General features: G+C 46.8%; 1 protein-coding gene and 1 long non-coding RNA gene across 2 annotated transcripts in view; one reads left to right on the top strand and one right to left on the bottom strand.

Annotated features, from left to right (window-relative positions):
- Positions 1 to 2,298, top strand: part of snx29 (sorting nexin 29) — an 81,863-nt gene extending 79,565 nt beyond the window's left edge. Inside the window, exon 22 of the mRNA XM_029134979.3 lies at positions 754 to 2,298. Within this exon, the coding sequence (XP_028990812.1) occupies positions 754 to 880 (127 nt within the window). The 3' untranslated portion in view covers positions 881 to 2,298. The remainder of the gene's footprint in view (positions 1 to 753) is intronic.
- Positions 2,299 to 10,303: 8,005 nt separating this feature from the next.
- LOC129603399 (uncharacterized) overlaps positions 10,304 to 13,384 on the bottom strand; it is a 6,060-nt gene continuing 2,979 nt past the window's right edge. Inside the window, exons 3-4 of the long non-coding RNA XR_008693214.1 lie at positions 11,405 to 11,522; positions 10,304 to 10,841 (exon numbers count right to left, since the gene is read on the bottom strand). This is a non-coding gene — a long non-coding RNA (uncharacterized LOC129603399). The remainder of the gene's footprint in view (positions 10,842 to 11,404; positions 11,523 to 13,384) is intronic.

The following is a 13,384-nucleotide window of genomic DNA, read 5'->3' as shown; positions in this document are numbered from 1 at the left end:
AAACAAACTCACTAGTAGAACATTTATTTTTAGGAAGGTGTTGTCCGAGTGGGAACCGGACATCTGTGACAGAATGACCCACATGTCCCTGATAAGCTGAAACCACAGCTCTAGTATTTAGGACGTGGTTAAACAGGCCAGTTGGACATCAGCATGGAAATATCTTCAGCCTCTTCTCTTGTTTTGAATATTTATTACAAGTCACGTTGTCAAAGAAGCACTTGAACCAGCTCCTTTTATTACAGTCTCCGCTGCATCACAAGCGGCAGGTGAGGGGTCTCGTTCTTAGGGAGGATGCTTCAGAAGTAAACCACAAAGCGCCTCAGACAACAGGAACCAATTCAACTCCAGGGCTCTGCTCTTTCTCCGTTTCATTTCCTTTCTTTGACAAGTGCCCCTCATTCATCCTCATTGTTACCAGATAAGACTCTGAGATCGGGGGTTCATATGTTGTGAAGATGGTTGTCAGGGCAACTAGGACAGTGATGTCACCAAGTGCCTAAAAGTCTTCTTCTCCAAGTAATGGGAAGTCAAATCGTTGGTGTGAGATCAGAAATTCTTCTGTTTTGCATCCCTGTGTCACATGTAGTGTCTTCTGCTGATCAGGCAGATGAAATGAAGTTTTTATATTTAAACAATATTGAACTAAAACAACTGTGCTTCACAGTGTGGTGCATAAAGGTTCTCAGAAATAAGGCGATCATGCAGATGTAGCATAATTTTAATGTCTTTCCCGCTGTTCTCTCTCTATAGAGACTCTCCGCAGACCAACAATGGTGGAGCCAAAACACCCAGGTCCAAAACTGCCACCCGCTTCCCCAGACTGGGCAGAAGCCGCAACCAGGAAGCCAGACCGGAACCGCAGAGTGGTGACCTTTAACCCCGGACTCCGAGGAGTCTGAGGAGAACAATCCCATGTCCAGCCCGGACAGTAACACACGCGCGTGAGGACATTAATGATGACCAGTGGACCTTCAGCAGGCTTCTCTGTAGGAGTATGGACATGTTTCTGTGCATTGTCTGGTCAAGTCAAGGAAAAATGACTCTGCTGACGAACCCAGTCACACAGCACGTATTACCTCACGGACAGGCTGCACATGGACAAGCGGTCACCTGTGTCAAATGCAGTGGGATAACAGGGGTGTGTCTATTTGTTTTTTTGTAGTATCGCTGTATTATGGTCACAGTGCCTACGGGGTTTAGTAGCTGCTTTGCTGCTCTGGGTGGAGAGGGACGGGTAAACAAAGGGGGGGTTGTTCTATTTAAAAATGTTTGTTTTCCATCTTATTTGCCAGGATTATGCTGCCATTACATTTTTAGACTCTTGTCGTGAGCCACCGTTGCAAACATTCCTTCAGTCTTAGTGTGTTCTATTCATCATGTGGTATCATGATGGACCCCACCAATGAAACCAAACATTCATTTATTTCATTGCCTGACAAGGAAATTAGAGATTGTGTGTTCACCTTAATGTGCTCATAGAAATACAGCAAACATTGGAGTTACTTATTGCAAGCAAAACAATATTAGAAATGTTCCAGCAAAATAGTCAAGAGAACATCAATGTGTATGAAGCTTCAAACAGCTGCTGTGGCTCCTCCTTTACTATTGATCCTGTGTTTTGGTGGGTTTAGACCGACTGCTATGTGTAAATCCCATGTTTAATGATTGTCTGGCTAATGTGTCTTCACAGAAGTGAATGCAGTGCTACGTCGTAAACGAATGTTTTAACGATGACTAAACACTTGAAGAAAAGCTGCTTGTTAGCGCCGAGTGCAGGGAGAAGGGGCTGCTGAGCATCAAGTGTGTGCAAAACAGAAGCTCATGCATATGCATGGCCCACCCCAGAGCAGTCACGGCTGTGTTTGTGTGAGCGAGGAATCAAAGGGTCGGTGAGCGGAGGTGAGCCAACGGGGCTTGTGGGTAATAATTAGGTCCACGTTCTGACCCGGACGAGTGTCCAGATACTGCCGGTGTCGGGATCAGCTCACGGGGATGTTGTCAAATGATGAAAGCTTTCAGCGAGAGATTGATGGAGCAACAAGGCATGATGTCAGTGACAAGCATGAATTTAATCTCTTTATCGTACTAATCTGTTTTATTACCTGTTCAGATGTTCCATTAATCACCACATGCTCTGTAAGTGGATTGGAACAGGTTCTAGTTTGGTGCTGTGGCTCTGCATCATGTGCGTCAATCTGTCTACAGCATCATGTTATTTTCTACCACCAGCAAACGGCATCGCATTGTATCTTCATTGTACCAATAAACAAGTAGCCTTTTGATGGACGCAACGAACGTTTGTCGCTTGCTTCTGCATATTTGCCTTCATTGTGCGTTTGCCGGTCCGGTGATCGGCCCCACAGTCTATTAGAACCGTGTTGGTGCTGGAGCTCAGATCGACAGCTCCGAGTCTAGTTGGGACGCGAGGACGTAAACGCTTTGCCAAATTTAAAATGACCTTGTGTTTGTTTACAGGCAAACTTTCAAGTACCTTCAAGCCTGGAACTCCGTGACCATCGTCGGCTTCTGTTCCATGAAGGACGCCTTTGATTTTTGTTGTTGTTGTTCCAGATCAGTGAAGGATGAACGGGGAACTGTTTTTTTTTCTGCATAGTTAACCACTTCGCTATTATGACTGTGGATTGTTTTGCTAAAAGTCGAAATCTTCTTCTGTGGCTGGAGGCTATAAATATATCAGCATGTCAGTCGTTATTTAAAAGGCTTTTTATCAGCAACAACAGAGGCCAGTCTACAAAGACGAGTACATGACTGGCTTGTCATTTTACCTTGAATGTACAGTAGAAGATTAGATTAGACAGTGGCCCATTTCCATCCTTTAACCCTTCGTGTCCGCATAAGGACATAACCAGACTAGACAAAAATCCCATTATAGTTTTCTGTCTGTGTTGAAGCAGATGAACGCATCACTACTTGCGTTGTTTCCTGCACGTGAAACCACACCATACTGGAACACAGCAGGCTGATGCTGTGGCTTGTGTCCAGGCATCTGCTGGGCTTGTTGAGCGCTCACTTAACCGCCGCCGCCTCGCTAAGCTGTGTCTGCGCCCTCACCGGAACCACCAGCCGTTTCAGAGGTCGCGTCGCCTTCGTGGACCGAGGAAACGACGAGGACGCGCTCGTCGCCCATTAACCACACGAACCCGTTTACAGTCTGGGGACATTACACACGCACAAACACACGCACATTCATTCAGTGTAGTTGATGGAAACAAAGGTGAGCAGCTTTTGGAGGAAGTCACTGGATCTTCTGAGCTTTGATCTCTGTGTCTGAGCTTTAGAAAAGGACCGGAGGGCTTTGACTTTTCTGTCCTCCAGTGACATCCAGCCATGAATAAACGCGCCTCGTTTCACTGTGTCCCGTCCTCCTCGTCCACTGATGATGAGCGCTTCCATTTTACGAGGCTGCGTGTAATTATTACGCTCTTGCGTGAGAGAGGGTGACCCTGGTTTATGCAAGGTCAGCGCATAAGCAGTGGGTACGACACGCCTGCTTATCACGACGATAAGTCTCAGGGAACCTATAGACCCGCCTTTAAAGGGAACCAGGATTAGCACACGCTGCCTGGCGATGCTGAGGACGATAGTGGGGCCTCCATCACGTTCGCTGAGGTCTGACGGCCGATCTGAAGGCGAATCGACGGTTTCGGGGGTGTTTCCCTGCTTTCACGCGGGTCCGTGTCTGGCTGCAGGGGCTGTGGAGGGGGGAATTGGCCTGGAGCTCAGAGCAGACGATCGTTTCCCGCGTCTTATCTGAGGGAGAGCTGAAGTTAAGCTGTGATGGATTATGCTAATGAATATGCATGAAAATTGGGTTTGGGAACAGAGGAAGTAAACGGCGATTTTTATCCCTGAGCTGTTTACACTTCCTCAACATTCAGCACCGTTAACATCACTTTAATCAGATTCCCGATATGCTGATGAAGATAACAACAGAAAGGCAAGTGAATACATCACTTGAATGTGAATGCCAGTCAAACGTTGCAGCTCCACCGCAAGAGCTTCACTCCTTCAGATCTTCGCGTCTCAACTACGAGGAAGACAACATTTCCCTTCTCTGTGTTCTTCGTCTTCCCTCTTGACATTGCTTCACCTGCAGGGTGCCTCCCCCTCACAATGCAATCAGATGCTGGAGTGTGCTCTGCCCGCCTCGCACCGTTATCACAGGCTCTCACAATAGCCCGCGGCCGCGTTTTGATCGGCCCCGGGAGCCGATCCGAGCGTCTCACAAGGCTGCCTAAAGGAGCGGAGGCGACTCGTATTATACTGTACTCTGTGTGATTAACTTAATGCTATATTGACGGAATTTCAGCTCCTTCTCTTCACGTGGAGACTGTTTGACAGAGCGTACAGAGGACTGATAGAATGACAACCACAACCACAAGCCTGAAAGATATGTACATTTTACAGTAATGTAATGCAATGCTGCATTAATATACAGAAATGATTGCTTCAGACTTAGCGTGGTTCAGAAACTGGTCATAACCTTTGTCTGAAGTGAAAGCAGGCTGTTTGTGATGGTCTGCTGCACAGGGACAGACCATAATAGGTGCAATGCTGCTTTGTGGGCCGCTCCTTCCTTGGATCCTCGTGCTGTCTGGCCACATCATGACATTTCAGCTGTAGGGCAGAAAAGTGAAAGCTGAGCCTGCATACCGACCCATGCCATTACAACTGAGAGCCTACGCGCACTTTCTGCCACAGCGTCTCTGCAGAAAACAGCAAAAGGGCAAAGAGGAGCTAAAGAGAGCGGCGGTTTGAGACGATGGGGGAGAAAAGAGGCCTCGTTAAACGCTGGATGACAAGGCAATGAAAGATTTTTAATGTTGTACTATAACAACAGGAGGGAGTTAATGCTTGACAACATGAGATAAACAAAGCCAAACAACAGGCATGGCGAAAACTAAAACATACGAAAAGATGAGGGAAAAAGAAAACCTGCAGAAAGTCAGACACAGAGCGAACACAGGCCGTTGTGTGGCCATGATCAGCAGCTTCAGCCCATCAGTGTGGCTCAGTAGGTACCTACTGTACTCCACCTACTGAACACGGGAGGATGTCATGCTGCTCACGCCAACATCTTAATGTCATCACTCGCATTCACCACACAACCACACCGTTAACCACACAACCACACCCATTCACCACACAACCACACCAAGGACCCACACAGAACCACACTCGGGAACCACACAAACCATCACCCAGTGCACCACACAAACCACACCCACTGACCCACACCAGGCACCACACAACCACACACCCATGAACCATCACAAACCCCACCCAGGAACCACACACCAACAACCCATGACCACACAACCACACCCATCCACCACACAACCACACCAAGTGCACCCACACAGCCACAGGCCAGGCACCACACAACCACCACACCCATTCACCACACAACCACACAACCACACCCATTCACCACACAACCACACACCCTTAACCACACAACCACACCCATTAACCACACACCCACACCCATTAACCACACAACCACACCCATTCACCACACAACCACACCCATTCACCACACAACCACACCCATTAACCACACAACCACACCCATAAACCACACACCACACCCATTAACCACACAACCACATCCATTAACCACACCCATTCACCACACACACCTTCCTTAGAGCAGTTTAACTCTAGCTTCAGGGTCCTGCTCAGTATCTTAGCTGGTTCTAGGAATCCACTCTTCTGGACAGAGATCTCAGACGTTGATCCTGGGATCTGCTGGAACCCTCCACATCTTCTCTGTCTCTTCTTTCAGCCCTTGGTTCTTCTCAACTTCTCGTGCTGCTTCTTCCTGACGTTGCTCTCACCTGGGATTGCTTCATCTGTCACTACAGCCTCTTGTTTGTCCACCACCACTATGTGGGATTGCTTATGGCGTTCCATAACTCTGCCTGTTTGCTTCAGATGTAAAAACTAACCAACCAGTCTAAATCCATACAGTTCAGAAAAATGTGTGTAGCTATAAAATGACCTTCCAAAATCTGCTGATTTATTAATAACCTCTGTTGCCGTCTTCAGGTTAGTTCCCACTAACATGGTTGCGGCCTTGAACGGAGTCATGAACTTGAATCATATTGAATTTAAGAGATTTTCTCTCGCATTAACACCCTCACTTGCACAGAGTGCACTTAATGGAATCATGGATTCACAGGATTTTGATCGAAACACAAATTCAGGAGACCACCCCAGGATTTCTCTACATCAGTGTTTTCTTCGATCTTCTATTCTATTTTAAATTTTTCTATGTCTCTTTGACATTCTGTCCACCAGCTGGAAGCACTTTTTGTATTGGTGTTTTAGTTTGCATTAGTCCCTGGTTACTATTTGTATCCATTCTGTTGTGTGTTTACTGTATGTAAGTGGTTTTCTTCATTAAATTAAGGTTATTGTTATTGTAGTTTCCCTGTAATGGCTGTGTTTGACTGCCTCAGTAGCCGTCTCCTCGCAGCTCATGGCGAGTTTGAGCAAATGTCCCTGGTAACTTTAACCAGTAAACTGAAAAAACAAAAAACAGGAGCAGCCTGAGAACCTCATCGTCCCAGACGACAAGACGCCCACCGATCTGTGGGGCTCTGCTCCTCTGAGGCTGAGGCACAAGTTTAAAGACCCTGAACCTACGTCAGCTAGACATCAGGTTTCGTTCCAACTCTTGGCCTGATACCAGTGGTTAACAATGAGTGTTTACTGTAGTCTACTGTTACCCAGACGTTGCTTAGACAACAATTCTGCCAAAATACAAAGGTTATAGAAAAGTCATTGCAACCTGTTAACATGAAGTTACCTGTTACTGTATCTGATCATTTTATTTGTATTTTGAGAGCATTTCATCTTTAGATACAGACTTGTTTTTTATTGTGGTGGATAATTTTAAGTTTGTTTACTTCTATGCCTTTTTTTAAATGTTTCCCATTCCTGTTTCGATTTTTCACCATTTCTGTGTTTTTTTAATATCTATATTTAATATAAAGGAACCAGCGTGTACAGAGGTTGTCACTAGGAGATGATTTTTGTACAGTAACATCATTTTATATCAACTGAAACCAGTCTACTGTAGCTGCCATTGGAGGTTCATTCTGTGTTGCCTGCAGCCTAATTTACCTAAACTCAGTTGAATTGAGTTACTATGAGTATTTATTTTCCAACGTTATCCTAGTTCAGGGCAGGTTCAATTCCAGTGATTTATCTTGGCTGATTATTCACTTTTTATTAATTAGTTATTATTGTATTAATGTTTAAATTGTCACCAATTACAATATCTGAATTCATGTGAGTGAACCTGCCTGCTGGGACAGACCCTTATGAAGACAAAGCACCAGAAAATGAGTCACACCACAGCAGAAAATGAATGTGAGGCAAAATGAGACACAGTAGTAACAAAGAGAAAAACCAAAGAGCGGAGAAGAGTGGGTGGAAGGACGGGGGCACAGCAACACCGAGGTCACGAGATGGAGCAAAAGACTGGACGAAGGGAAGCTTCAGATGCTGAGGAGATGGGATTTCAAGTCACACGTCCAGCGACGGTCCCATTAGTCACCACAAAGACAACGCCTCCTTTATGTGACAACATCAAAGACGAGAGAAGGTCAAGTCCATCTTGTGATGGCGTCTTAAGCAAAAATACACCAGACTATCAAATAGGTGCTTCTCATGAATGTGTGATGTTGCGTCCATGACTTCACTGAATACAAATCAGAGGTGAAAACAGCTGGTGTCAGTGGTGAAAAATGGTTGGTGCGACTTGGCAAAGTCTCTTCTCCGACTTATGCACGACAAGGCCTTCAAGCTTCAACTTCTGAATAATTCCACCTCCAAAATATCAAAAATCAGGAAATGGAAATATATATAAATGCAATTCCCTATATGATACATATTGTTATCTCACTGTGGTTTGGCTGATTGAGATTGTGGCGGAGTCTCTTCATTCAAACAACAGTGAAGCAGCCACCCAGCATCAGAGCACACGCTGCACTGTAGGTTCAGGTCATGAGCAAAGCGCTTGTCTCAGCAGTTTCTCTTTACACTGCTCAGCGACGCTGGGATTTACACGCCCACACAAACTACACACACGCTAACCTGGGATTCCCTTTTGTCTCCAGATGTTGCCAGACGGAACGCAGACACAAGCAGCGTAGTGTTGTAATGACTCAGGAAAGTTATGGATTATTCACACCTATACAGCAAATGAATGGTAGAATATAGCTGTTTTACAGTCTTTGTCTTTGTTGCGACTTTAGAACCCAGGTTTTGATATTTTCACTATTTCCGAGCCGACAAACTGTCTCATCTCTGGGATCCCAATGTTGCAGTTGACCTTCATAACTTGTCTGGGAGCATCTTCACGCACAGACAGCTTCTTCTGGTGCAAGGAACCCACGGATTTGGGGTTTGGAGCGACGCTGAAGCACAGGCTTCTCGAGCGCTGAGTCACGGGTGGAATCCTGGTGATTTAGCGCCACAGGAGACGACATGCTAAGCTGCTAAATCTCACACCCTCCGCGCTGCAGACTCCCTGCTTCCCCGCACGAGGCTTCCCTCGCATGCGCCGCGCTGTTGGAACGAGGTGCGACCGCGTGTTGCTTTTCTGTCGCTGGATTTAGTCGAACGCTGTTACAGTCTCCTTCTTTGTGCTAATTACCTTTATTTCTCGTTAACGGCGGGAACTGGTGCTATTTCTGAGGAAGGCGACGTCCCGCTGCGTCAGGTCGGCCACGTTGCCTCATCTTCACAACTTAATATCCACACTTTAAAAAAAATAGTTATTTCAGTGCAGACTTTTTCATAGAGACATGACATCATATCCCAAATCTCAGTAAAGTAGCTCCGATCAGATTTGTGCTGACTTCCTGTGCATCCTCTCTCACATTACGCAGTGAGACTTTCCTCATGAAACCTCATCGAGTCCCAGCAGCACCGCTGCTGTGTGGAAATCCGCTTGTTGTGTCTGCAGCAGCGGCATCATGTAAAGCCCGGGGAGCTTGTGTTGTTATCATCCATTATTTATGGGAATATATTGAAGCTGGCTGAATGGACGGAAACAGTGGAAAAAGTCAGGCGGGTGAACGCGGAAGAGAGATTTGCCGGGTTGCCAGGTTTGCTTGGCAGCTTCCTGTCCTCTGCTCACAGCGATTACACGCGGCCCCGGGGCCGAGGGGGTCTCCTCTTGGTCTGACGTGGGTCACAACTGGAACGGGACACCTCCAACGCAGGGATTAGAGCAGAGAAGGACCATGGAGGCTATTTGACCACCTATTAAACACGTTCAACACATGACGCGCGAAATTCAGTCGATGCAGCCAATTAGGTGGAAAACAGGCGGGATTTCAAGTCTAAAGACTGTGGGCAGTTGAGGAAGAACACAGACACAGACTCACCGTTTACCTCCCAGTCATTCTTCGCTTCCCTGCCTGCATTTAATTGTTTCATGTTACACCGTGTTTGAAGCTTAAAACAAGAAATTGGAACTTAGCTGGATATTGAACCTGTCTGAATGGAACTGCTTCGCAGTTTTGCCTATAACGACCCTGCGATGTGAACCTGAGCATCGATTCCTGCTGGTTTTCATCCCGTCGTCCTGTCTCAGAGATGTGAGCGATGGCGACCAGCGGTAGAAGATCTGTGGGTGTGCATTTGTGGGCTGAAATCAGGCCGATTAGGCCCAATTGTCCGTCCAGCTGCTCATAAAGCACAGTGTTCCTGCAGCTTCCCCGGGCGACAGCGGGAATAAACGAGGGGCGCTGCTCTGACAAGCAGCGGCATCAAAGGCTTGAGACTCCGATGCAACGCGCAGCACTTCATTCATGTGAGATGGAGTTGTTGTGAGCTATTCGTGTATTTCCTGTATGAAGCAATTTTCCCATTAAGCTACAGGTTAAGTGTTTTGTTTTATTTAGCAGCTGTGTGACATGTTTGACGTGACACGAGGCTTTAAATAGTGTAACAACAACAAAATAATTACATCCTGTTAAATTACATGTTCCTATCAGTCAGCCTGGGTGCGTGTGTGTGTGTGTGTGTGTGTGTGTGTGTGTGTGTGTGTGTGTGTGTGTGTGTGTGTGTGTGTGTGTGTGTGTGTGTGTGTGTTCCTCCCTGTCGTGTCTCCGTAGGCTGTTGAACGTGTCGTCAGTGTATTTAGGGAGCTTTTAACTCAATGCACGCCTCAAACCCCATGACGCCCCCAACACCCCCCCCCCCACCTCGTTCCTCCGCACGTTACCATGGTAACGCCGATATTCATTAAATCCTTGCTTTAAAGATATTAGGATAAAATGAGCAGTCTTCTGTTTTTAAATCACTAAGACAAGCACCCGTACATTGCATTGTGCTGTATGTTTGTATTGACACGGGAGCTGCATAGATCACTCTGGACCAGTCTCTGCAGGAAACACAGGGATGAGTTCAGGAACTCCACGTGAGAGCAGACGTGAGCTCTTTAGGCACACATGGTTTTCATAGAGCATCCAGCAGAGAGATCCTGTTCCTCCTAAACAACAGACCTGAAAGCCCAGCCTTACGGGAAGGTGAGGATCCAAGGAGGGAGACCAGCCTCCGGGCAGAGGTTGAGTCGCCCGTTACAGAGTGATGGTGTGAAGCAGGTGAGGTCAGGAGGAGGTAGATCACAGAGGGGAGGACGGCTGCCTGACGGACGGAGAGCAGAGTCTGCTTCAGCAGCTTTGAAGGGCTCATCCACCTTCTCAACCCCGTCTTTTTAATCCCGTCTACCTGCTCACGTTGCCACCTCCACCAGTCCTCCTTCTTAGTCGTTTCCCCCCGAGCAGCTCAGCCGGCTGTGGAAAAAATGTTCAGAAATCATCCTGTAAAGTCCCTCTCTCCAAAGAGATGAGTCCACGCCTGCTTCCAGAAACCGGGAGGGAGTGTTTGTGTGTGTGGAGCAAAGGGGCATGATCGGGGACTCTGGAAGAACAGGTCATCAGTTGCTCCAGTCACCATAGTTACAGAGGCAAGAGCCGTTTCCAAGTAGGAGAGGTGCATGATGATTACAGGTGTTGGACCAAAGATGGTCCAAAACATTAGGTGCAGTGTGAATGTATTGGTCTGTAAAGTTAGCAGTGTGTGTGTGTGTGTGTGTGTGTGTGTGTGTGTGTGTGTGTGTTTGTGTGTGTGTGTGTGTGTGTGTGTGTGTGTGTGTGTGTGTGTGTGTGTGTGTGTGTGTGTGTGTGTGTGTGTGTGTGTGTGTGTGTGTTATTCTGTCAGGAACTGCATTAGCCTTTGACAAATACCAAGTTAGCACTTCAGCCAGAAAGCATTTGTTGTGGAGCAATGGTGCGTTTGTGTCAAGTTCCACTCTCACATATTTTACACAGTGTGCGCTTGGTACACGGATACTCACGCGCTACTGATGTGGTCCAGCTGGCGACTACACCTAATCTGTGCAGCAGTAGGAGGCGAGTTTCTCTCGCCGTTGTCAGCAACAGATGCCACACGGGGCACACGGAGGCCATGTTCATCTACAGAAGGGAGAAGGAGAGAGAGGATGAATATGTGAAGCCAGGAGCCGGTGGAACCCATCACACTGAGTGTGTGTGTCTTCCTGAATGAACCTGTGTGTTGTACTGTACTGTACTTTAAAAAGAGGCAAAGGTTCTGATTATTAAGTCTGAATACATCTTAGGTCATGTTTAAACTCAAGATGGGTTCATAATACAGCATTTGGAGTATTGCTATGAATCAAAGACTGTGGCAGGACTGGACCACTGGCCAGATGTGTGCGTGAAAATTAATTCACCATGTCACCAAAGTGAGGCCTCAGCTTCTGAAGTGATTCCTGCAGTCATTTCTTATGTTTGTGATTCTATGCAAACTTGTCATCGGAGCCAGTAGTGACAGCGTTGGTTAATGACTGACCGCTCTCTTCACTGAGCTCAGTCATAATATGTCCAGCTGATCCTCAGGTCTCACCCGCTCGTTTTGCTGATGTGGTCTCACTCTGTGCGATGCGTGGAGGACCCTCGGAACGCGGTGCGACGCACCATTGCAGCGCCGCTCCATTTAACGCACGCTCGGCTTAGAATTCACCGCGCTGCATAATCCTCAATTACAGCCATGAGCAGCTCCACTTTGATGTAAACACAGAATAACTCCCAGGAGATTGCACATATATAGGAGAGGTCTGATTATGAAAGTTTTTTTTTTCTCAGAATCCTATTTCCATAGTAAAGAAGCATGAGAATCCCTTCACTAACCATCGCGGCTCAGCCTCTGAAGTATAGTCAACAGCAGCATGCGGCGATTAATTAGAGATTTGTCTCTACGAGGGGAGGTTTGGGAGGCAGAGGGATAAAGCAGGCAAATCTGCTGGCCTAATTAGGGGAATTTAATTTCTCACAGGCTCACATTGACTCAGACCTTGATGAGGCATTTTGAGGAGAAATGGGGTAGTGTGTGTGTGTGTGTGTGAGGGGGGCAACTTGTCCATGATGTTGCGCGTCGTAATAAATGAGTAAATGGAGTTTGCCTGAGGGGAGCGCAAGACAGTGAAATGCTCAGAGCCCCGACGCTCGAGCTGCTCGGACGAGGAGACGTCGTCTCAGAGGCCGTTTCTGCGGATGTCGGCGTTTTTTAGCGCAAAGCGGACGTAACCTTTGTGTTTGAACTGTTAACCTTGTGTCACACGGATGAAACCAAGGCGTTGGTTCACTTTAGGGACAATTAATGGATGTGTTTCATTCAGGTTTTAATTTATTCAATTGCTCCCAAACCAACAAAGGAAAAGTTTACTATAAAACCTCAATGTCTGAACTTTGGATCTGCTGGATGTGTGAGTATGCAGATTCCAGCTGTGTTTTACTGCAACTTCTCTCTGGTGACGCCGTAATATTAATGCAGTGCAGATCTTTATATTATGTTATATGATGGAAGGAACGTAATGATCGCAGTGTAACAACAGGTGAAATTCAGAAATGATCCTTTTTCCATTTCAGAACCCATTGTTGACGAGGCTAAAGAGAGAGAAACACTTAGAGGCGACGGTGGAGCCTTTTTTAGGAGAGTAAAACCCATTTTTTTTGTGTGTTTTTAATGTCAACAAGCTTTGAAAGCGGCAGCGCGGCGAAGTTCATCGGAACTGATGGAACAGCAGCTGTGCTCGTCTGGCGTCAACAGCTCACGCTACACCATCTAAATACTGTAATTAGCGCAGGTCCACAAACAAACCTGACCCTTTTCACATCCTTGGCCCATTTGTGAAGATGAGTCACTCCTGAGCGTGTGAAGCAACGAAGCAGTCGGTCCGTACAGTATATTAGACTCACGGCACCCAAAGGAGCCGCACGGGGGCTGGGACTAATATTACCTTCCAACACTACTGGCC

The sequence above is a fragment of the Betta splendens genome, chromosome 19 (genome assembly GCF_900634795.4).
Source record: "Betta splendens chromosome 19, fBetSpl5.4, whole genome shotgun sequence".
NCBI classification, from domain to species: Eukaryota; Metazoa; Chordata; class Actinopteri; order Anabantiformes; family Osphronemidae; genus Betta; species Betta splendens.
Note: the sequence above shows the minus strand (reverse complement) of the source record. Positions and strands in the feature narration are given on the sequence as shown.